This window comes from Mycteria americana, chromosome 1 (genome assembly GCF_035582795.1).
Source record: "Mycteria americana isolate JAX WOST 10 ecotype Jacksonville Zoo and Gardens chromosome 1, USCA_MyAme_1.0, whole genome shotgun sequence".
In the NCBI taxonomy this organism is placed as follows: domain Eukaryota; kingdom Metazoa; phylum Chordata; class Aves; order Ciconiiformes; family Ciconiidae; genus Mycteria; species Mycteria americana.
Window position 1 is genome coordinate 101,168,796 of NC_134365.1, and position 26,021 is coordinate 101,194,816.

The window sequence follows — 26,021 nt, forward strand, 5'->3', positions numbered from 1 at the left end:
TCGTTGTTGCTCTTTGGAGACGGACCTGTTCATTGTCTCGCTAGAGAGTGGGTGCTATCTCCGATTTTTGTCTTTGTATCCACATAATGGTTTGTTTAATCACAGATATTTCAAAATGCAACTACATTAAGTGAGCCTGACGCTCTTTTTATTGAAATCGATTATTCAGCAGTGTTGTTCTGTTCACTGTAATGAAGTCAGTTAGGACTTACCCTAAGGTAAATGAGAGAAGGAACAGCATGGGTTATCTGTTTGAAGCTCAGTGTCCTCATAGGCTCTCTCCTATAAAAGAAATGCCTTTCCTTGCCAGACGGTATGTTTGTCTCGCTTCAGTTTTATTTTTCTCTGTCTGTTCAGGCACCTTTAAAAAGCAGGCTTAAACAGCCTCCCTGCACACAGAAGCTAATTCCACCACGCAGTTGCTCACGTATCGGTCGAGTCTGTGGCCCCACATTTCCCAGCCCCTCCTCACCAAAGCACACGTCTGTGACTCTCCCGTCCGTCGTGAAGCTTACTCCCTGCACGCACAGCAAGAGAGAGTAACACGGCCTCGCGTAAAGAGGCAGGATGCTTATCCTAGTACTTAAATAACTGAGGAAAATCAATGCTGTTTAAAAGTTAAGCGTTGAGAAAGATGCCTAATCTGACTTGCAACCATTTATTTAATCTAATGTAATAGAGGCCTGAGCTAATGCACAGTGAAGTCACTCGTTGTTTGCTTTTTTTTTTAACCCCATGGTGGATCCCCATTGGGGTTGTGAGTCTGAACTGAATGTTTTTCATATAATGGTGAGGGTGCTTTTATCATCTACACAAATGAATGCAATATTGCATTCATAGACTTGCCAAGTTTTGGTTACTGATATACTGCTGCTACAAGATGGTTAAGCAAGTTTTATGTTTAATCACGCTATTTTACTGTAATATGGCCACACACTTTGAGAAGGGAACTTTAGTATCTTACCCAGTCTCCTTTTCATTTAATAGTTCACCACATGGTATCTGAGTCAAGATTTGCCTCCTATTTCTAGAGTGCTGTGTTTACAGTATGATACTTAATTTTCCAGAATTGTGTATCTGCTTGAAATAGCTGATAAAATACATGGAGAATTATGCTAATAGATAACATGGTTGGTTTTTTTTCAACCTGCCTTCTATGATCATTGCTAAATTTATGCATTTTTTTAAAAGAAGAAATACTATAGCAGTCTGTGGCTTCTCTTACTGAATTGCCAAAGTATACATACTGGCACGTCAGTGTGCTGGTATAGTAATAGAAACATAGCCCCTTCAATACCTTCTCAGTTTAAAAGCAGCTTACCATCTTGATTTAAAAATAAGCATATTTCTACCTCATTTTTATGACATTGCTTCAACAGTGATTTACTCTTTCTTTTGCATAGCTTAGTTTTCTATGGATAAGAAGTTAGGACATTAGACTTTTCACAGTCTAGCATCCTATACACTATGGATTAGAATCCATATTTTATTTTTAAAATGACATTTATTCAGTTAACACCAGAATACATGCAATAATTGTATTCTGCCATTATATCTCAAATCTGCCTGCATAAATCTTAACTGCAGGCAGAAGCACACTCTGATGTCCGTGCCTTTCCTCAGTCCGTCACCTCCTGTATGATTGTTTAAAAGGAAAAAAAAAAAAAAAAAAGGGGGGGGGGCAAATTGTAATGGCTATGGGGTAACACTAACAGCATCTTACCTGAGTCTCCTGGTAACACCTAAAAGTTAGAATTGACTTCCAGACAATGCAAATGGAAGGTGTTGTGTCAGCATAATTTATAGAGTAGCGATGGCTTGTCCTTATGCAAGTTCTTCCCAGTTCTGTTAGTCATTTGGTTTACTCAGACTAGCTTAATTGTTAGGCAAGAAACAAATCAGGGTAAGTTATTTTATTTAAACATGGACAAAAAAAAAAATTAAGAAATAAAAAGATGGGTGAATAAGGCTTGTTCTTCCTTTTCCCCCAGTCTGCTTTCCTGAGAAAGAGCTACACAATTTCTAAAGGGTATTCACATTTTAGTGAAGTCTTTTGGTCACTTAATGTACATTTGCTTTTTGATCACTCAAATGTATTTGTTTAAATGAAGAACAATTCTCAGAATTCAACATTTGATAAGCTTGACATAAATATAATTTTATTTTATTTATGATGAATATTTCAATGATAACAAATATTTGGCTGTATCACTCTAAACTAACTTTCATCGTACTGGATACATTAATACTCTTGCACGTCTTTTGGCTTTTGCTCCTTTTAACTTCTGAATTCCTCCTTTTAGGGCTATATCAGTGTAAGTGAAATTAGTGAGCTGTATGGCAATTCCACGAATATATCCCCTTCCACTCAGCCCCCCACAGATGCTGAAGCAGTTGCCACTGAGCCATCCACGGCTGTGCTGACCAGCCAGCCACAAAATAAAGAGGTTTGTTTGAGAGACATTTCCCTTTGTTTGCATTGTTCTTTCATGGCTGCCTTTTTATTTTCTTTTTCTTTTTTTTATTTTTTGGTAATTCAACATGTAACAAATTGACCCTAAGGCAAACTGCCGTCTGCCAGTTACCGAGTCAGATAAGGATTTAGTCGTAAAGCTGAACGACTGCTCCAGTTGTAAACTGTCTTTGATGATGTAGATGGGACTTCGAAGGCCAAAAAACCTGAATGCTTATGACCCAAGCAGCAATAAGTGACAATCTTTGCCTGTCAAACACTATAATGTAATGCACCTTTGGAGAAATGGTCTGTGGACACATTTAATGATTACTCGTTCAATGGTGCTTAGGTGTTAATTTTGTATGTTTTGTAGCTTTTTTTTCTTTTCCTGTGAGGTGGTAGAAGAAGTATATCTTGAATATTTGGGGGAGATGGGTAGCTTCTGCTTATCTTAGCTATTTCATGGAGTCTGTCCAATCTGTGTCTTCTAGCTTACTCTCTCTTTTCCTCATTCTTTGTGATGTTTTTGCCTTTGTAATGACGATAGCAAATTTTGAATAAATCCCCTTTTAAAGGAATGGAATAATCTTATGAATGTAAAGCCACCTATCTTTGTGTTGCACTAAGGCAGCAACGGGTTTAAAATTTGGCATTTTTGTGCTGCCAGTTAGTTAAGTATGCTGCCAGTAGTTAAATATGCCTTGAGTTGCAATACAACGCATCTCTCTCCCGCTAAACGCTCCAACAACCACAGTGCTAAAAATGCAGCTTGTATGTGCCGTATCTTTTGAGCAATTCCAAAAAGAAAACTCTGTGTGTAATTTCTCTTTTTTCTATAAAGCTAAGATCACCTCTCTGTTCTGGATTTGTGTTTCCTCACTCTCTTTCTCCTCGCTCTATTGCTCAACTTCCATCAGTCCATTGGCCTGAGGTCATGGCTACTCATGTAGATCCTATTCCTTTATCTGATACACCTCCACCTCTGCCAGCTAAGAAACACCGCAGGCAACAACAGGTAACAGATTCAAAGCTGATAATTTGGGATTGTTGTTTTGTTTTGTTTTGCTATGGTAGCCATGAAGTTGATTTATGTGTGAAGTTCTTAGAGTGATATGACACATCATTAGTTGATTGTGCTTGCAGAACGTTGCACTTCAAGGCTTTGCTCATTTAAAAATCAACACAATGCATTATAGACTATTACTGAACAAAAATAAACAATACAGAGGCAAATACTAATATTTAGGAGCCGTTGTAACTGTCAGAAGACTTGCAGCAGTGAAGTACAGGTGGCTGCATATGAAGTCCTAAATTAATTTTTCATATACATTTGAACAATGCCTCTCAAAAGCTGTATCAGTTTTAAGCCACCAATTCATTACAATAACTTGTAAATAAATGTTTTTCTATGTAATTGGATTCCACTTGTACACTAGAGAGGAGTTTTAAAAAAAAAAAAATTGGTACAGGGACACGTACACAAAAAGTACACGTGAATTTAATGTATTTTCTTTATCAGCATGATTTTAATGTGATATTTGTAGAAATCCTGGAAAGCATTGTGAAGCAGGAGGTACTCTGTATTTTAGATTTTGTTCTTTCCAGTGAAGTTCCCAGACTATCACCTTCAGTATATTCCATATAGAGCATAACTGAGCAAGTAGGTCAATTCATTTTGTCAAAACTGTGTAACAAATTACATTTGAAGCATTTCAGAAATCTGGAAGAGCGAAAGAAGCAGCACAGGGAATGCATGTATATGAGCGATACCTTACCTCGCAAGAAAACGACTCCGTCTGTATCACCGCACTTCAACAGCGCTACGCTTGGACGAAGCATTGCATCGAAAGTACGTAGCTGCATGCTATTAATAGCCTTCCAACGTCTGTATAAAAACCTATATTATGGTAGAGGTAAGGGTGGGTAGCACTGTAAACATTACATAACCCCCTAAATTCACATTGAAATTGACTTTGAAAGAAATTCAGGTTTATACGGGAATACCCGTGAAGGCTTCCATACTCCCAGCCTTTATTCTGACCTCTGGAAATGCCGTGCTGTAACAGTAATCTTGCATTTTGATTAATATATCTCAAGGATTGTATTTAGTTAGTTTAGTTTAAATTCACTGTGGAGACTCAACAGGTTGTTTTCCTTCCTACATAAGGCCTCTAAATGGTAAAGATAAAGTTGTGTATAAAGCAAAAACATTCTTTATTTGTGACGTTGTAAATCAACAAACAGCAGCAAGGTGGAGATATTACTTTGAAAACATTTTGGTCTAATACAGACTGTGCACAACTAAAATATCCATGGCTGATTGATATGATGTGACATTGGTACCCGTGATAAAGCAAGTTATTTTACCATTAGTTGCTGATACAAAAAAAGTCTTGAGGTGTAGTTTTAAGCACATGTTTACACAATTTCCTGCAGGGACATTTACCATTAGGACAGAGCAACAGCTGTGGCAGCGTACTTCCTCACTGCCTGGCAACCATGACCAAAGAGTCAGAGTCGAGAAGGATGCACAAAGGTAAGACCCTTTTATTTGATTCATCGCTGTTAAAAGTCAGTGTTCAATTTTTCAGAAAATAAGTCTGAAACGGGTGTTGCTATAATCAACAGGGCTGTAAAATAAAAGTTTCCTTCTTGGTGAAAAAAGCAATTTGCAGGTATCAGATGTTAAGATGATGACGTAGGCGCACATGTAGTTTTGAAGTACATGGTCACCAAATATAATCAAGTAAACAAGAAAAGTATATTGAAAAATAAACATTGGGTTAACTGGGTAATTTTTGTGAGTGATTCTGAGGCAATATATTAAAGATATTACATGTTGCTTTCTTTTTTCTTCCTTTTTTTTTCCTGGACAAAGTAATTCCCCAGACAGAGATTCAGTATCATGACTTACCTTTGAGAATCTGAAACTGTGCTATTGTCACTGGTCTTAAATATCTGGGCTACAAAATAGGAAAGGAGAGGTGTTTTATCGTGGACAGATAGCTGCATTTTTGTCATAGGGACATGACAGTTCTGGATCCAAAAGGAAGTTTGATCTTTGAAATATGAGCTTTTAAGCTGTAGTGTTCTGTGTCTGTTGTTTGTCGACTTGAGTCGATACGCTTAATTTCTGCTGTAACAAGATGCATTATTCATAAGTGTCCCATCTTGAAATGGAGTTGCTTCAGTGCCATCTGTCCGTTCCTTTTCTTTCCGGCATCTGCAGCATCGTTATCAATAAAAGTGCCAGAGGTCCTGATGTAGAATTGCACTGACTAAGCCTGAGCTGAGATAGGATCCATGCTGTTGTTATAGGACTTGTCAGAGCTAGCAGCTGTTAAAGGTCAAAGAGCTTGACTGAGGTCAGCCATATGCACCAAGATGACTCAATACAGGGATGGAACAAGCTTGCTGAGAAGGGATCGTGACTTACTACATTCACTTTATAGAGCTGATCCAGTGGTGATTTGGGTTTTTTTTGAGCTTTAGTTATGCAGCAGGCCTTCCACAAACCTGCTGTGTTGTGGCTAACTTATCTTGAAGTATTTCGGATGTGACAGAAAAGAAGCTTCATGCTCCGCTTGGAAAGCTTCTTTGATGTAATGCGTTTGCAAGGGTAGAATTGCTTGCAAGTACGTTCATACTCATCAGTATGCCATTGTGCAGAAAACACTTTGTTTCAGTTTGAAAATCAGTAAGGACGGTTTGGCTAAACCTCGATGACAAGAGATCACGTGTTTAAAATTGGAAATATTTCTGTAAAATGGTTGCAAAAGAGCATTTGTGTGTGTGACCTAAAACACAATTACAAAGTGTTACCGAGCCTAATATAGGCAAATATTAAGTTTTAAAAATAAATTGATCAGTTTTAATGTTCCTTCTTTTTGTCAGCATGCAATTAAGAAAATCCTAAGAGTATAGGCAGATTTCTTGACTTAAGACTGAGAAACAAACCACACAAACCAAAACTGAATTATGGCCTGACAAAGAGAGGCAGGGGAGAGCGAGAGATGTATTTGTTAAGGCACTTGGCACAGTACTTGTCATATGCCATGAAGAATCATGTGTGCTATACTGCCTGCCATATTAGGAGATGACCATTATTCTTTGCAAGATCCAACAGTCTGAATGGAAATACTAAGTTATGAGGAGAGCCTTACAGGATTAATTTGTACTAGGAAAGAGGACAGTTCTAGGTGGCCTATTCTGAAACATCAGCTTTGTCCAAGGGAAATGATGCTGCTGACAGGTGCTTTACTTGAACTCTCACAGGATTTGCAAAGTAAGAGATAGAGTTAAAACACGAAGGATATAGGAATGCAAGGATTATTTGTGGCTTGACTACCTCTCTTAGTAATTAGTGAAGGGTTTATTCCCTTTGCGTTCAACGGGGAGCTCCGTGACCTTCTTGCTGTTGGAAGAGCTTGAAGAGTATAACTGCTTTCTCTTGCTCTTAAGTGCCGTTGTTTCTAGGTTTCTTTGTCTCAGTAACACACCGCAGAAGTTTTTGCATGGCTCTTTCTGCTGGTATGTGGGTATCCCGCTGCAGTGCAGAACGCAGCAAGGAAAGAGACGTCCAAGTCGGGTGTCTAGAATCAGATCCTAGAGCATTTCTATCCAGCTATACAAAAGGGCCAGGGCACGCTGGACATACATGATCACCCACACTGCCTAACTGCCTGTCCGCATCCCTCCCCTGGACTGCTCTGGGCTGCTCTGACTAGCTTGCTCCACAACAACCGGTTTTGAAGAGGGACAGCCCTACGCCACGAGATAGCCGCCAGCCCCGCCTGTGTCAGCTCAGGCTGGAGGAACAATCCTTGGGCATCTTTCATTCAGCCTTATGGGCATGGCCTTAATCAATGTCGTGGTACGAGCAGGGAAGGGTCTGTGTTCAACTTGGTGTGATTTCTGGTTTCCCCTAGCACCTCATACCCACGCTCAGCACACGGAGGAAAACCAAGCTTTTCTTCCAAGTCATGAGTAAAGGGCGTGCATTTCTGTGGGACAGGGAGATTTGGGAAATGTTTTGAACATTTAAATATACCAGTAGTATTTAAATATAGCACACAGTACAACTGAAATGGAATACTATTGTCAATTAAAATTCTGAAATCTTATGTGGCTTCCACTAAAATCAGTGAGACTTGAGTCTGTGTAACTAAGATTAATTTCAGCAGACATCCTTAAATACATCATTGAAAACTAAGCCAAATCTCATGTCAGTGGATATCCTTGGCGACGTTCTTTTATTCCATCGCTCTGTGATAAATACACTGTATTTCTCACAAAAACATTCTTGAGGTAGATAAGATTTGCCTTTTCAGACTAAGTGAATATTCTGGAGGAGCAAGATTTTCTGCCAAATCAGTGGAACTCTGCAAATGTATAGATACTGCTTATACTGATAAATATGTGCTCACTTCTCTTCCCCCTCCAAAAATTAGTTGTTCATCTAAAATAGGTGACGAATAGATAAAAAGTATTCTAGACTTGTCATGTGTATTGAACCACTGCTTGCTTTCTTTGCCTTTCTCTTCCCACTTGACAGGTTTTTCACTCCGTCAGTTTTCTGTGTTCAAGGTGATGTATTGCAAACGACATGGGGGACTCGAGTTACTGATACCTTGAGCATATAGCTGCACCAAGTGCGTTGGAGCTGGGTGTGCTCAGCTCAGTGGAGATCCAGGGTCTCAGATGATAAATACCACTTCAGCCACGCTGGAGCACTGGCTATCGTGCAGTGTCCCACAGACTGCTATACAAAGAGGATGATGCGCTCCCGAAGCAGTATTAGTAGCTTACCACGTTCCTTAGGGCTTAAAAGCATTGAGTAAACTTCTAGGCCAGGTGTTTTGGCATGTTCATATAGATCTGAAAGAAAGTATATGCAACGGTGCCTGGAGGAAGAAGTGGCAGCTCAGCTAGTGTGAAGATATTATCTGAGAATCATCACTAAATCAGTAATGGCATAAAATGAGTTTTCTCTAATTTGCCTTCTCCAGTTTTTCTAATTTCAGTCCAAGAAGGTAAATGTAAAAGTCTGAGATGAAAAAATTGAAAGTAAAAAATGAAGTCAGAAAATGAAGAACAACCACTTGAGTTTGAACCTGGATTTCAATCTCTTTGTCTTTGCGCAGGAACAAGTAATGTCTATGAACACATTTTGGGTCAGATCCAGTAGGAGATATTTTAGGAAAGATTTTAAAGTACTAAATAGTCTTTATTGTAGGATTACCAAAACCGTGTTTAGTCAGTCACATGAGTTCAAGAGCTGTTCTTGAAAGAAACAATCACTGTCAGTAATCATAGCCTGATTTAAGAGCAACTTATAAAATGTTTAAGAGGACGCATCTTTGATATAAATCATTAGTGGAAAAAGCTATTTCTTAGCAGCCATTCATGAGGTATTTTTGAAGGACTATATTTATAAATTCACCTCCTGCGTACACGCCTTTGTAAGCAAACCATGTGCAACAAAAAGAACAAAGCAGCTGCTATTTGGTACAATCTAGAGACCTCACTCTGCACAGGTCGAAACTTGGCCCCAGGAAGCTCCCACGGGGCGCTGGGTGCCAAAAGCCTGCGCCAGGACAGGCAGGAGTGAGGAGGGAGGGTTAGACAATTCAGTCCCGTTGACTGCAGGCCAGACTCCAGAGGGAAGAGGCAATGGTTAGCTGGGAGCTGAGATGTTCCCAGTGCTGTGTCTGGTCTTACAAAACTGTGGGGACAGAGAAGTTATGTACCAGCAAGATGATTATTTGTATTCTTTCTAAGCTCTACAGGAAAAAATATACTGAGGGCAAGGTATATATGTACAAACAAATTATAAGCTATTCAAAGCAGTTTGCCTTTTTTTTTTTTTCCCCTTCACTCTTATCGAACTCAGGAAAAGCCAGAAAAGGTATGAAAACATCCCTTCACCTGGCCGTATCTATTTTGTCATGTTTTGGCAAAACTACCAATTGCATCAGCACTGTCAAGTTGTTCCCAAAATCTTGGAAAACTTTTAAATAATTGTTAAATAATGATAGCACTTCAAAAATTCTTTTTTCCTGCTGTCAAATAACCTGTCACAACAAAACTTCTGATTAATGCTAATATCTGCAGAGCTGCAGCTTTGTGCAGGCCTAATTTTTTGCTTCTTTGCTCATAGCCAAACAAGTAGAGCAGAAAATTTAGAACTCTTTGCAGATCTGTGGGTGACAATGACAAGGTAGACAGACTTGGGCTTCCTACTTTGGCATGTTTCCATACAAAAAATGTATCTTGACATGTTAATGTCAGTCTTTAAAAAAAGAAGAAAGAATGGAAATAAAAGAATGTGGTGTACCATGTTTTTTATGAAGTACTATTTTTTTAACATACTTGACAGTGCCACTTTTAATAACAGCTTTCACCTATAGTTCTGACCTCACCATAATTTTGTGGTGGTATATCTGTTTTTTGTGATTCTGCAATAACTCTTTTGGATTATTTTTTTTTTTTTAATGAAATGGCTTTATGGATATTTGCAATATTTTGCTCAACAGTATGGCTGTTAACAGTGTTAAGTTTACTGTGTTACTACAGAGAATACAAGCCAATGCAACAAGACACATTTTAGTTCTGTATCAGCTTAGACTTGGCTGATACAAGTCTTGGCTTGTGGGAAACTTTTAGTGAAGTGCTGGATCTTACCAGGAGTCTAATATTTTAAGTGCATGTTCTGTGAAGAGTCACCTGAGCAGTTACAAATTCCTTAAGCCTGGGTGATGTGTAAGTGGGGCTGTAATGGAGGCAGGTTTGTTGTGAGGCTTCTTGGTGTTGGTACGACACCGATCCTGAGCTTTGAACTGCCTGTTGCGTACGGCATGAGGAGAAAATGAGAACATCGCGTTATGCTTTGTTTCTGTGAATGTGTCTCATTTTGCGACCTAACGACTGTATACTTCTTGCAGTGTTTAGTTACGTTTGCATGATTACATAAATTTAACTGATAAATGTTTTACTTAAAAATGGGTCTTTATCATCATGGAAGTTGACTTTCCTTTAGGAGAGCATTTGTAAAACAGCTATGTTTCTCTATGCCTTTTAGTTGCATTTATTTTTCAGTGAAATATAAGATATGGAATTAAGATTTCTGAGTAGTCAAGGTTTTGCAAAAGTCTCAATAGAAAAACCTGCATTTGAATAAAGTTCTTTCAGTAATTTATTTTTTCCTCTCTTTCCATAATGAATAATTGATAACCATTTCACAGGAGCAATTAGTCATTCCAAAGGTTCGAGTATGAAAGGTAATTGCTTATCTGCAATAACAGCAGCATTTGCCATAATAATGGGAAAAAACCCACACTGCACATGTGAATCACTAACACCTGTGTTGTGCGATGCTTTTATCTATGACTGCTGAGGTGTATGTGTCCCTTTTGTTTCTTTTACTAATCAGTGCAATTGAACTTTTATTGAAATTTAGTGTTCTTTCAAATGGCAAGTAAAGTCCTATTAGTTCCTTAGAAAACAGCTTTAATTGTCTGTGAGAAACCTTTGTATGGTACAGAGGGAAGCGAGGAGGAAAGAGGAAACTATCTGCCTTGGAAATGCTTGTTAGGGCATGATTTCCTTAATAATATGCTTTGATTATGCAGTTTCAGTCATGCTTTTCAGATACCTTTTGGAGAATATTATAGCCTTTCCAAGGTAGAGCTGCAGTTGTTGGCTCCCCGAACTGGGACTCTCCCCACTCCGGCATGGCAGAGAAAATACCAGGCCATAACCTTGTATGTGCAGATAGAGAATGAGAATAAGGCAGGAAAACATTCTCACTTTAAGCATGTTTTCCTAACATCTGTGTCTTAATGGTGTCTAGTAAAAAATTTTATCTGGACTTTGCTGCATTTGAACATTTGTCTGCATTTTTCCTGTCTGTTGATCTTAAATTTGTGGAATGTCAGTGGCTGGTTTCCTGTACGAATGGGAGGTTTTCATGTAGTCTAGCAGTCCTTCCTAATCTCCAACTCTGCCACCAGCTCACATTTTGGGTCAGGAATGTGCAGAGACTATTATAAACTTACTTGACTGAGCATCAGAGCTGTGGGAAAGTCTCACTTCGTGCACTGATTGAAGGAAAAGATGAGCAGTGCAGTTGCATTTGTAATCACATGGATTAAACAAACCTTAAAAGGGCACTGTAAAATAACTTCAGCAGTTAAAACGACAACTGTAATTATACTCTCCTCTTCATCAGGCAAGCTCAACAACCTCTCTGTAAGTCTGTATAAATACTGCTGCATTATTTACAAAGAGCAATGGAGACATGAGATAAAAATAATTCTGAAGAAGTATTTTTTAAAGGAGACATAGCCAAACAAATTTTCCTGTGCTCAAGAAGGATGGCTTTTCAGAAAGGATGATATTGTGGAAAAATAACAGCGCAAAGAACTTAAATGTTGCATAAACCATATTTTTCTTTACAGTCATTGAGCTACAGGGATCTGCTTCAATCATGTAGGGTGAACTGCAGTTTCAAAACTCCAGGAAAGTACCTCTACACTAGTAACTATGATGATGTGACCAGTAGCCCATATTAATTCAGCTGAAACTAAAAGCCCAACTTGCAGTTACCAGAAGGCAAAGTTCCCCAAACAGACAAAAAATAATCCACATTCAGTAAAATCAACCAAACAAGTACTCAAGACCACTGAATAGCAGGACTTTTTTTTCTTTTCTTTAATCAGTTCCAATTCTTCTAGATCCCTGAATTTAGCTGCATTACTTTCCAGATTAGGCCTAATTTTCATTTTAAAATGAAAATGTCATTCATTCAAATTAAATTTTCAAAAATCCATAAATACACATACAAGAATATATATTGAAAAGTCAGCCATACTAATCTGCATATATTAGTGTAGATCATAGATAAAACAGGTATTTAAAGGTTTTATCTCAGTTATGATTAACTTTTGAAATTAACTGTAATATTGTAGTACCTTGGTCCATGGTGCAGGTAAGACTGAGGTGATGTTCAAAATACTTGTGTTGCTAACACGTTATATTTCTGTGTAAAATAAATGTTTCCTCTGTACTCTGTAGGGTATAATCATCAACGTATGTGTGAAAACCAAAGGCAGAAGTCTCCTGAATTCTACAGCAGAACAGCATCTGAATCAAATGTGTATTTGAATAGTTTCCATTATCCAGATCGTAGTTACAAAGACCATGCCTTTGATACACTAAGCTTAGACAGTTCTGACAGTATGGAGACAAGCATATCGGCATGCTCACCAGATAACATTTCCAGGTAAATCATCTTTGTTTCTGATGTTGTAATGGTCATAGGGTTATAATGAAAAAAAAGAGGATATGTACATGTTGATGTTATGGTAATGTGAATGCTGCTAACTGGTTAAGAAAATATAAGATCATTAGACAGGCATAATATTTAGTATTTGTGTAGCCCTTCATCATCAGGTTTAACTATCATGTCACCGGTTTATTTAAAGATGGAAAATAAAAATACGGAGAGGCTAAGTGATAATGTTGAAGGCCTCAGAGAAATCAGTGTCAGTCCTGAACTGAAATTATGAAGTCATCGATGCTCTTTGCAGAGTGGGTAATACCTGAGCTTCCTTCCCTGGTCACTAGAGACTTCCGGTGATAGGAAACTTCTCAAAGACATCTGTCGACGATAAAGTACTCTTGTTCTGCATGTCCAGCATGTTAACGTACTAGAGCCTTATGCCGAAGCACTTAGGGCTCCTCTGGCGATCTATTTTTGCCCTTTCCCCTCCCTTTTTCAGGTCAGTAAAGACAGAGAGATGACACTGAAAGGCTTAGAGCCCTCGGCTGCTTTTCTCATCCTCACAGGCTGTCAGCTCAGACACCGTGCCTGAGATAAAAGGAACATCAATGATCTGTGTTAAAAGTCCAGCTGAGTCTCAAAACTGTGTGCAAACAATTTTCTTCTGACAGTCTGGTTTTAATGATAGAGCTTTCATTTCTGCTCACAGTCCTGCCCCAGCAGCTTAACAAGCATAAGTGCAGGCTGATAATTAAGTACAACATTGTCACAGGATTAAGAATCCCTTGTGAACACAAGGACAGCTTTTTTGGCTAGCATGTTGTGTTTGATTCAGCATCTGTTTCCTGTAACAGGGTATCAGCCCACTGATTTCCTCTTGTAGTCTTTATCACTGCCATGTTAAGGGTTTCAGAAAATACCAGCGGCAGTGGTTCTGCTGGCTGGGCCTTTTTTTGTTTTGTTTTGTTTGGTCTTTTTTTAAAGTAAAAACATTAGGACTCGGGTTTTGAGGATTTTTGTTTTAAATAGATACATAGTCAGCAAGTTTCTGATAGGTGGAGACAGGCTGGGAATTAACTGTTATCTCTGCAGTAATCTAACATGGCAGCGGTATGAAATCTGTCTCTCTTTGACTTGCTGCTCTGACCATTTTGGAGGAAGATGGCGTGTGTCTGAGCTACCTCGAGGCCATCTCATAGAATCTCCAGCCCAGGACTGGGGAGCCCCGACAGCTGTTGAATTTCACTGGTGCTGTTTGCCCGTCTGGCGCTCTCTGGCTCTTCTGCAGCTTCCAGCCAATGCCAGAAGAAAAAAACAAAACAAACCAAAACAAAAAAAAACCAAAAAACCCCCCAAACAATCCAAAAACCAGAAAAGGACCCGTTACAACAGACATTTCAGTTTCTCACAAGGCAAAGATTGGTGAGAGGAGAAAAGAACGTGGGCTGATTTTGTTGATAAGTCTTGGAAGATAGGCAGTTAATTTTCCTTGACAAAACTTCCCTTAAGCAAAATGAATTCAGATTGTTTTAGATGGTGTTTGAGAATCTTTTCTAGCCATATCAGACTTTAAAGGAAAACAATTTATCTTGCTTTGTTCTGACACATTTAAAATATATAAAGTATATATTACCTTGTATAACATGAGAGAGACTTTTTTTTTTTTTCCTGGAAATGAATAAAACCTGTCTGTTCTCAAACTACAGAAGAAATGGAACCACTGTAGTCATTCATCAACTCACCAAACAGCAGTTGTTTCAAGATTCGTTAGCAACTTATTTTTTTGTGGTTGAGGTTTCAGAGATTACGATCGTCTGCTATGCATTGATTTCTGTAAGCAGGATAAGCAAATCAAGGATGAAAGAATTTAACTAAGCTGAAGTACTGACAAGTTTTCTATGGGAAAACGTAATGCAATTGACTATCTACCGGGTTGCTCAAATGACTTAATTTATGGCCCCATTGTTTTTACTGAAGTTATTTGACCCAGATTCTCTAGGCCCATCAACTAAACATAGCGTGGCCAAACTAGGCTTAGGCATGCAAGTCAGTGGCCCCCTTCTTTTCAGAGACAATAAGCTTTTAGAGCTCAGCTGGATTTCAGATGGATTATACCTTTTCTGCAAGCTTGGGTTAAATGAGGTATGTTATTTTGGTATTGTATTTTATTCTCTCATGAAACATATCCCCAGTATCAGACAGAAATGTCTTCTGAAGACTGTGACACTCCTGACAAAAATCCTGGTCTTACAGACATAACCGTTAGAGGCGCGCTCAGAAAACGAAGGATGTTGTTCTTACTTTTTTCTTTTCCTTGCCCGGGACATATATTTGGACTACCTCCATTCTACCTGTGTCCCTTCACAGCTGGTCTGCATGCTATTAAGTAGCATGAATAAACCTGCCATCTGACATCCTCTTCCATTTGAGTGGTCAGATAGTGTTTTCAGTACAATCCCAGGCCAAGTGTCTCTCTGCCCTAAACATTTGAATCCATTCTATTTCTTCACATTTTGCTTTAGTCTAATGGCATTATTAATGGTAATACAGTAATATTTAATATCAACTGTTTTTCTTGAACAGCGTAAGATGAAAAATAAAATAGAGAGCATGCCATGGAAATGCCACAGTTGAAATGGCTGTTAAATTGAGGTGAAACAAAGAAATTGTATTGGAGAAAAGAAACAAAAGAAAAAAGGACAGGCAAAGGTGATAGCTGTGCTGTGCTGGGCCAGGATCTAGCACTTTGTGATTCCCCTTGTTTCTTTGGCTTGCCCATTACTTTAACTAGTAGATCCTTCCTGACGCTGCTCTGTCACTGAATGGCCCCTATGCATACCTCTTAATCCTCCTTATTTTTATCGGCAGATCACAGGGGACTGACAAGATGCATTTTTAGGCACTTGAATCTGCATTTTTCACAACTCTGCATGGGGAATGTATACATTGAGAGCATACCATATACTCTAAAATTTTTTGTTAGTGCCTACTGCACTGAATTGGATCAGCACAGTATCAACTCCATTCTTAAACTGTCTAATGTGGGACTGTAAAATGCGTCTTTAAATACCAAGTATTCTTTTAAATAACTGATTTTTTTTTTTTGTGCAGTGCTAGCACTTCAAATGTTGCAAGAATAGAAGAGATGGAGAGACTTCTGAAACAAGCGCATGCTGAAAAGACCAGGCTGCTTGAGACCAGGGTAAGCATAGTTTTATGAGTAAAACTAAGAGTGGGCATGTTAGATAACATCCTCCTAAATGCAACACTGGACCCTAAATAGTTTACACCTAATAGACACTTAAAAATAGATACCTCTCCCCTTTAGTTTGGTCTGTTTTCACCCTCATACTACATCTTTGAGCCCATATGCAATAGCTGCTATCTCTGTGGGTGAGTTCATGGCAAAATCCCATCAGAAGCTAGGTCAGCATTGCTCCTACACGTGCTAGGAGAGCTGCTTAAGAAGAACCTTAATTTTTAGAGTGGTAATGTTTGCAATTCTGATTCCAATTCTCGGTCCACTTTGCTGAATATATATTTCTGCCTACTTAAGAGGCAAAAAGGGATTTAGTCCTAGCTAGAAATTACATTATCAGCTATAGTTTCACATGTAATTGAAGTTCTGCATGTGCTGTGGTATTTAGGAACGGGAGATGGAAGCTAAAAAACGAGCTCTGGAAGAAGAGAAGCGCCGCAGAGAGCAACTGGAGAAAAGACTGGAAGAAGAAACTAGCCAGAGGCAAAAATTAATTGAAAAGGAAGTCAAAATACGTGAGAAACAAAGAGCACAGGTGAGATACATTGACATGAAATGGTTTTTAAGTGCAAGACCTCTCCTTGATATACAGAAGGGACTAACCGGTATTTCTGCCAATGGTAAACAGAACTGCTTTCAGTCGAATAGATGGATTTAGTATTTCTGAGGCGTAACTGTGCCGCTAAAAGTGTGTTTGGGCTCTTGGAGCCTTAGATAGATGTCTGGGTATTCATTTAAAGTTAAATAATAGCATAGGTATCTATTTAGCATCTTATATGTAAAGTATAAATATTAATCCTATAAGGTTTGTTACTGAGTGTGGGCAGAGCAGAATTTTTTAGCCTGAACAACAGAAATTTGCGAGTGTGTTAATTTTATAAACCACTGGTGTTTTTTTGTTTTCCTTTCTTTTAATACATAAAATATCTTGGAATGTGAATCGTAACTTCCAAATATTTGGCTGAAAAAAAAAACAGATAAAGGTTTTCCAGCTCCACATCTACTCTACAGAGGAAATAGTATTTTTCCTAATGTTACTGGGACTATACAACATGGGAAACATTATTTAACTAAAACAGTGTTACCTCCTACATCTTCTTGCTTCTTGTGAGGAATCAGAGGTATCTTGAGCTTTCTTTAGGCTCAGAGGTCTTACCTATTTGTTTATTCCACCACAACTAATAAGATCTACATGGTATAGCAAATAGACTAAGCAGTCATTTTATCGTTAGTATAGTATAGCAAATGTCTCCATCTTAATATATGTATCTGAGTGCAGAAGATTCCATATCATATTTGAATATCTTTCTGCTTTTATCTGTGCTACCTTTGCTAAATCTTTGTTTCATGAGTTACTATTATATTTTTTTATGAACATTGCTACATAACTTGTCTTTTTAATTGATATTTTTAATACTATATCAGAACAATAGGAAAGCCCCAGAGGAACTTTAAGCTGTTTCTGGTTAAATATATCCATTTCTTTGTTTTTATATGAAATGTAATTACCAAATGTCAAGTTTTATGCATACTTTACTTGATTGCCGCCTTTTTTTTTCCTAAGAAATTTTAATGACAGCTCAAGCATGGCGTAATCAACAATGCCATGCTTGTATCTTTATCCCAAATTGGAGCGTGCATGTGTTGTAATAGAATGCCCTATCAGTTACTGCTAATTGGCAAACTTGGCAGAGAGGCTGAAGACTGAATTGGCAGGAAGACAAAACATATCTGTCAAAAATAACTGTGATTTTTTTGTTAACTTTTTTCTTTCCTTTGTGCAGTGAGACCCAATTTTTAATTTTTTTCCAGCACTTTCTGACACTTAGAAACGTGAACTAGGGGAAGGAACTCCACCTTTGCACTTGCCAAAGCTGGTGGCAGCTTGTATCATACAGGACTGCATAATTTGAGAAGGGTGCTAAGAGTTCTTGCGGGCAACACAGCTCCCATTGCGCCAAGAGGTTCTTGAGAATGCAATGAGGGAAAGTCCCTTCGATTTGTGACTCACACTGGGATTTAAGAGGCTAACTTTAGGCATGGAGCAGGGGCGGGTTAGATTCTCCAGGTCACTGATTTCTCTGGAGCCAGGGGGGAGAGAGAGAGAGGGAGATGTTCCTTTCACAGGTCATTCAAAGCACCTAAATTCAGGTTCTGTTCTGAATCGCCCTATGATGTAGCCTCTGTCTGCCTTGACTGCAGCAGGAGCCTTGGGAGACTTGTATTCTGTGTTTAAAATGGGGGGGAGGGAGGTGCATAGACCCTTCAGGCGCAGAAAACAAGCGTATTCCCTCAGCTGGCAGAGGTCCCAAATCGCTACCTCCTCCTGCTTGTTCTCCCAACTGATGCTACCCAGGCTTGATGCAGAGTCTTGAACTGCAATCAAGAATGAGGCACCGTTTCCTGTGCTGCTTTGCTGCCTCTTGCAGAGGGGTGCGCTTCAGCTCTCTATACCGTATTGCTGACTGTGAACTAGATACCACATTTAATTCGTTCAGAAGAAAATAATTCTATTTTGTTCACAGCAATCTCTGTGAAACTAACTAGTCATTACAGTTCACTCTCATTATTAATTTTTCCTGTAATAGTATGTTCTTATTATTTATATTATACTTTGCATGAAAATACCTGCAGCAGTAAAATATTAATGAGTGAGATATGTGTCGTGAGTATCTAGCCCAGAGAAATAAAGGGTTTGCTTAACATCGTGCAGACGAAGTTCTCATACTTCATCTAAAGCAGCAACACACTTTTACGTTTAATTAATGTTTTAATTCTAAAACAACCTTTCTATGCTGTGGCCCCTGCTTTACCAGCTTATCAACTGATGGTTTCAAGAAACTCCTATGCTCTAATCTCACTTTTATAAAGTTGTGCAACACTTTGTAAAGTTACAAGATTTTTCTTTTAAAGCAAATTAGGGCTGCAGCAAAAGCTCTTTATTTTTCTTACGTTCATTCTTAGAATCTGTGGGCAGTTTGCAGTTATGTCCTTGCAGCAGAAAGAGTGAAGAAGTTAAGACTTCTGTTAAAAATAATATAATGTTATTTTCTTTTACTGTAGGCCCGTCCCTTGACTCGCTATTTGCCCGTTAGAAAGGAAGACTTTGACCTACGAAGTCACATCGAAACAGCCGGTCACAACATAGAGACCTGTTACCATGTCTCCCTCACAGAGAAGACCTGCCGAGGCTTTCTGATTAAAATGGGAGGAAAAATTAAAACATGGAAAAAACGATGGTTTGTTTTTGACAGAAATAAGAGAACTTTTACTTATTATGCAGGTAGGTTGCAGGATCACTACTAGGGTACACCTGTCCCTCTTTTTCTATCAACCTCAGCTGAGTTATGAACATGTAGGGAGTCCTGAGTAAAACTTACATTTCCATTTTATTGGGTGTTTTACACACGCATTCAGAGCTCGTGCAATCCCTTCCCTATAGTGTTCAATCCTAATGCCAGGTTAGACAGAAATGAGCATAACAGACAAAGGGAGAAATGTGGATAGGCAAGACGAAAAAATGGAAAATCATCAGGTTCCTCGTACACACAATAATGGCTCCACATAATTTATTTTTAAATATTATATACTTCTCCCAATGACAGAAGTATTTCTTGTGCCCTTCATACAAGAATATAATTTACTCTACTTACCATTAAATTAAATTGAATGCTTCTGCAGTCCCATTGCTTGATGTGCTGAAAAGTCTTTCAGGAAATTAAATATACAGGAGTAGACTTTGAGAGTTTGCCATATTTTGAGAGTCTAAGGAATTTCAAATGAACAATATGCAATACTCTAAAGAGGTTTCTGTACACTAAGTTGTTATACGGTATCTGGAGCCATCATAAGCATTATGTGAGTTTGTTATCTTGGGGTAAACCCAGAAATTTGGAATTTAAGAACATGTATGTGTCTCTGATTGCTGTGCAAATCTACACATGGTTTGACTTTGAAGTTTCAGAGAAAGCCAGAAAAATGACTTTGTGTTCTGAATATTTATTGTTAGGATAGGGGAGACGGGGCATATGTAGGATGGTCATTGCTAAGAAGCAGAAGAAAACATCGAATACAAAAACCACCCAAACAGCTCAATTTCCTTTTATAACATTACTGCTTTCCAGCAACTCATAAGGAACTTAAAATTGATGGTAGGGCTATGCATTGCTCAGTCCATCTTTTTTAAAATACATATTTGAATTCATTACAGTCATTCATTACGTAGCCACTGAATATTTCTTACTAGTTTGCAGTAATACTATGAAGAACGTAACATTTCTTTATTTTGTTCTTAATATCTGGTTTATTGGTTAGCAAGGCCTGTAACATACCGCAGTGTTCCCATCTGGTATGATTTTTTTTTTTTTTAGTAGTTATGTTAACTATTAACAGTTTCGGTTTTGAGTACAGTACAGTTGTCATAATGCAATTTGAATTACCAAAGAAAACTTTTCATAATGTCTGAAGGACTCCAGCCAACAGACGTAGTTTCATGAGAATTCTGTACCAGCTGCACACAAATGCAGCTGCAGGTATGAGTGAGGATCCATCTAGACCTTTAAATATATAATAGACTTCAAAAATAAATATTGATGCTGTAAATTCAGAGTAACTGAACTCTAAGCGAATATACTGGTATATTGTTTTAGTTCTGCACATGTACTGAACAAAGAACTTACCCTGAAGTCTGACAATTTAGTGCAGCGACTGAAGCATCTGCGCTTTCTGACCTGAAGTACCCAGGGAACTCTACAAAGACTGTTGTGATGGGAGCTTGTGGGTACCTGAAATGCTCTTGTAACCAAGACCCCAGGTGGGGCTTGAAAGGAGAGTGCATCACTGTTTGCTTGTACTGCACCGACAGTATACTTTGTATGGTATTGCATTTAGCTTAGTATAATGTGTGCTATAATGTCGTAATCTTATACCTCAGTACTTCTACCAGTGCCCTGGGGGCTGGCAGGGAGATTCCCAAGGCTGTATCATTTGGTCTCTGGGATTTCTTTTTGCCATCACGTGAAGCTTTGGAAACTGCCTGCAGCTACTGATAGGATGTAAGCTGAGTTTCCTGAGTGTTCAAAATTACAGCAGAATCTCTCATGGGACTGATAAAGATGTTCTGCATGACTGTTCAGTGTCAAGGTGATACTAACTTGGGGTCAGAAGGCATTATATTCCCCTAATACAAAAGTACTGGGAGTGGAAGGAAGTTTGCCCTTCAGTGTCGTATGCAGCTGCGATGCTTCTTAACACCCTCCAGGATTATTTAACAATTTCTCTTCTGTTGCAGGAAAATGGAGGGTACTGTAGATGCTTATCTGCCCTGTTGCTTTTTCTTGTGAAACATTATAGTAGTGACTGTTAAGATGTTAAGTTCACAGTCTGTATCCCCCTTGCCCTAGTGATTCACTAGCTAACGCTGGGACAGAAGGCACTATCAGAAGATGTCTACAATAGTTTAGAACTGACCCCCAGCAAGTGTCTGCTTCTTTCCATTGCCTTTAAAGGGAGATTACGTCAGCTGTGTGTCCGTTGTAGATACCAAAACTTAAGTGAGAAGACTCCCACCGTATTTTTCAGCTTTGCTGGAGTGGAATATTGGTACCAGAAACACAGTACCACTGGATAACAACCTACTCCTTGTTAGCAGCCTCCCTGGAGTAACTATCCATTCAGGCCTTCTTACCTCAGGTGCTCTGAAGCAAATGGGGAGGTCTCTTTCACAACAGGGGCAAACTGCATCTAATTAATTTGGCTTTTACCTTGGGTGTCAGAGTAGGAGAGTGCAAACAGACAATTATGATGCTGCAGCTGGTGCCCAGGAACTTTTAACTTCCTGTAAACTTTTCCATGTGTCAGAGCTCATAAAAACTTGCCTACAATCTGCTAACCTCAGATGTGAATAATAAATATTAGCTTGAGACTGAGGGAGATTATAATAAATTGGAAGAAGCATTTTTTAAATAAGTAAAAGCAAAAGTGATGTTCTAATGTAAAGCTTTTGCTATCAAATTGTATTTCAAATTGGCTTATCGTAACAGTTTTCCTTTGAAGGCAAACTGTAGGTCTTAGCCTGCGAGCTATGTGAAGTCTGGCTGGCTTTCATGGAATTGGAGGATCGGATGTATCTCAGAGACATCTGTCCTTCTGTTCGCTAATACCGGCCATAATGTTTAGATGCTTCAGTGAAGGAAGTGACTTGCAAATAGATGAGGAAATTGCAAAAGCTTTATTTCCTTGGAAACCAGGTGGAAAAGAAAACATATTAAAGTAGGAAATGCAGCTCTCAACAAAACCGACCAACTAGTAAGAAAGGTTGAAGATTTCTGTGGGATTTCACAAGCTGAAGTGTTAATCCAGTTAGTTATCAGCTGAACATACATGGAAATGCAAATTAAGCTTTTGCTTCTTGAAGTACCGTTCATTTCAGTTCTTAAAAGTTATTCTCTCTTTTCCATTTTAGACAAACACGAAACTAAATTAAAAGGTGTAATATATTTTCAAGCTATTGAAGAAGTCTATTATGATCACCTAAAGAATGCATATAAGGTAAACTTTGTTATTGTTGTTTTAACTGAGTATCATATGGCAGTACCCAAAGTACGGTACCTGCTGTAAAGTCAAAGGGAGAGCTGACATTATTAAACAAACAAAAAACCCCGGAGTGGATGAAAAGGAAGATGAAGTTAGATGAGTGATTAGCACTGGGTTTTTTTATACTGATGAAAGCAGAGATAAGAGAGAGTCTACCTGCCAAGTGATGGTCCCACATGGGATTTGCTGTGAGGAATTCCTTAGTCCAGTGGCGAGACCACTAAAATCAGTGGCTTTGGCAAATCAAGGGATGGCTGTATGCATCTATCACAGGGAGGGAGTTAACTGGCGCCTGCAGTTCGTGGCACCCCCTGCCTCTCACCTGTAATTTATATGAGCTGTGAACAAGCTGAACATATCCTTGGCAAGTGGATTTGTGAAAGCCAAGGTGGTATCGACCACTGGACAGAGTGGGGGAGTTAGTTGTTTGGGCATGAAACAACAATTTGGAGCCCAGTACTACTGTGTAATAGTCTAGTGGAAGTTATGTCGTAGAAAGTGTTTATGCTGGATGCAAACACTTTAAACACATCTCTGCTTCCAGTGCTGCAATGTAGGATGCAGTGCTACAGCATTTTGCATTTTATCTTTCTCCTTAACCCTATTGTAAATCTCCCTGTAAGTAATTTTACTTCTGGTGCCAATATATGACTTTTGATTGAATTCTTTTGCTATCCTTCTTTCTGTTTTGTTTTAGAGTCCCAACCCGTTGCTCACTTTCAGTGTTAAGACACATGACCGGATATACTATATGGTTGCTCCTTCACCAGAAGCCATGAGGATATGGATGGATGTTATTGTTACAGGCGCAGAAGGCTACACCCACTTCATGTTATAATAAAAGGGGGCAATAGGGCATACTGCAATAACGCAACATATGAAGTTAGCCATATGTAGTGAAATCTGAAAAGCCAGTGAAAACTCTGAAATGTCTCCTTATGATGTGCACCCAAAACCTCGGAATGAGACAGTTCTACAAATGCATGGAAAAGGGGGGCTTGTTACTTGTTGTAGTTGATCTTTATAGGAATGAAAGAGCTAAAGCTGTTCAGAGAATCATAGTGCTCCAAAACGGATAATCGGGCAATTTAAATTACAGCACCTTGATTCAATGATAATTTTCTACAAATTCTCCTATATGGAGAATGTCTTCATAAACTCATACTAAACAGTTTACAATGTGTGTGTTCTCATCAGTATGCAAAAATTCTAGTAATGGAACAAAAAGGTGTAATAAGCATATATTTTAATATGCAGCATTTGACATTTAGAGGTGGTTAGGTGACTTTTTAAAACTTTTAGTCAAGTATTTTATAAACATATAAACAAAAAAGCAACCCTAAGGTACATGCAGTTCTTGCCTTTGTAGTTAAGTATTACAACAGAGCCAAAGAGTTATACAATTCTCTTATCATAGTGTCAAATTGTTAGTTGTACCTAACTATCTGTAAGGGGACAGTGCCAAAACTCTTCAAGACTTAAAGAAATTAAATTGTTACGATATTCTGAGTGTTCAAACACCCAGTGACACCAACTGTATGTTTAAAATTTGCATCTATGGAGCTCAACAAAAAAAGAGAAGGATAACTTTATACAGATGCATTTTTCCACAAGGATATGAAATGGAAATACACGTATTAAATTCCTCATAAGGAGGGGGTTTTTTAATCTTCCCTGTTGAATAGAATGAGATGATTCTAGACCCTACGGCAATTTTCTTTTATGTAGTAAGGTCCCAGCATGGTTCCACCCTTACTCTGTGCCAAGTGAAAGCTCTACGGAAACCTCTCAAACATTGGTCCCCTTGAAGCCAGCATCAAAATCTCTACCTATCTAAATTCTTTGGAGCCAAGTTTTTGGCCCCATGCATTTTTTTAAATGCATATCTGCACAGAATAATACTGTCAAATAGAATAAAAAGAGAGAGGCAAGTTCTAAGAGATTACGCTAAGCAGTGCATGAATAAAAACCCCTGAAAATTTTAAGTACCAGACACTGAGATTCCTAAAACAACAAAAATACTGAGGGTGCAGTGGTCCCCCATTTTAAAATCACTTCCAAGTCCTTGAGTAATATTGCAAAAACATAAATTATTTAATTGAACTGAACTTCAAGAAAGTCTCTTATAATATGACTTTAAAGAGGTTCTATTTCAGTAATCAAACTTATGTGCTATGTTGTTTGTGTAATAGAAGAAAGCACATTAGCCTTTTTTTTTCTTGATGAAAAGTTAATGGCTTTTGATGGAATAAAAAACTGAAAGCAGAATAGAAGTATGCTGGCAGAATATTTTTGTTATGCTTTTTAAACCCTGTATCTGTAATGAAAGGGTTGAATTTTTTGTGGTATACACAGGTGATATGGTTGCTCTGGCATGACGAACATCGGTTTTGACTTGCATCATGAAAGAAGGGACTGTCATTGCAAGATAATTGTTATCATCTGTGCAGATCACAGCTTGTAATCTAATGATTTACAAAACTATCAGAAATAAATTGCTTTGGTTTATATAATTATTATTTTTCCCTGATGTATCTTGATTTTACTCCTAAGTATGGTTATAAAGGTTTTCTAATAATGATTTTTGTATCCTGCATGATGCAATGAAGGCGTTTCAATAAACATTTTTAAAAATACATTTGTTTTAAATATTCACCTGCTGCTTCATCTTGAGACATTTCTGCTTGCCTTTTAAATAGTCGTATAGTTTTGCAAGCAATTTTATATTTCTTAGTAATGCTTAATCTAACCATTCCATGTGTTTCCCCATAAAAGAGCTACGCAAAATAATCTTTCAGATGGCAGTGAAATTAGGAGCGTAATCCATTTACTGTGTGTACATAATATAATACCTTTCTCATTTTTTATAACCCTGTTTGGAAAATTTATCACTGGCCTTAGATATAGACATTTTTTTTGTTTAACTGCAAAACAGAAATTGCTGAGGTTTAAGGGTTTCCCAGTTTTCCCAATACTTGACTTAGACATGACTTAAATTGCAGGAAGGATTAGCTCACTGTAGAAGCCCATGCAGTTTTATGACTTTTTCACTAAGTTTGTTATCATCTTCATAAAACATGGTGGGGTTTGTAGTAGTGGACATCAAAACAATGTAAGCAAAGCATGCCAGTAGGCACCATCTTTTATGATCAGCCTGCCAGCCCTCCAAGCTTACCCCCATGGGACTCAAGTACCCACCTACTCTGAAGGACCTTGGGCAATTGCAAACCACATAGGCTGGTTTGCAATTGGTGTCTTAAAAACCTCACCTGCTGTGTCACTTGACCTACCTGCTGACAGGGTCTGGGATGGCACTTACCTGGCAAAATACCTTTGCAGGCATTGACCTCTCTTAGCGTCGTTTTCTTCCTTTCTGCGTGCCCCATATTATAAAAGGCACAGTGCATAAAGATCTTCTGGAAGGAAAACCT

General features: G+C 38.4%; 1 protein-coding gene across 11 annotated transcripts in view; it reads left to right on the forward strand.

Annotated features, from left to right (window-relative positions):
- Positions 1–25,228, forward strand: part of PHLDB2 (pleckstrin homology like domain family B member 2) — a 111,480-nt gene extending 86,252 nt beyond the window's left edge. For 8 of the 11 annotated variants that reach the window (XM_075515118.1, XM_075515183.1, XM_075515134.1 and 5 more), the window contains 10 exons: positions 2,304–2,447; positions 4,164–4,304; positions 4,892–4,991; positions 10,699–10,734; positions 12,530–12,737; positions 15,849–15,939; positions 16,385–16,531; positions 19,060–19,279; positions 22,460–22,545; positions 23,288–25,228. In XM_075515118.1, coding sequence (XP_075371233.1) covers positions 2,304–2,447; positions 4,164–4,304; positions 4,892–4,991; positions 10,699–10,734; positions 12,530–12,737; positions 15,849–15,939; positions 16,385–16,531; positions 19,060–19,279; positions 22,460–22,545; positions 23,288–23,428 — 1,314 coding nt within the window. In that variant the 3' untranslated portion in view covers positions 23,429–25,228. The remainder of the gene's footprint in view (positions 1–2,303; positions 2,448–4,163; positions 4,305–4,891; positions 4,992–10,698; positions 10,735–12,529; positions 12,738–15,848; positions 15,940–16,384; positions 16,532–19,059; positions 19,280–22,459; positions 22,546–23,287) is intronic. The other 3 variants (XM_075515174.1, XM_075515200.1, XM_075515192.1) reach the window with 2 other exon arrangements.
- The last annotated feature ends 793 nt before the right edge of the window (positions 25,229–26,021 follow it).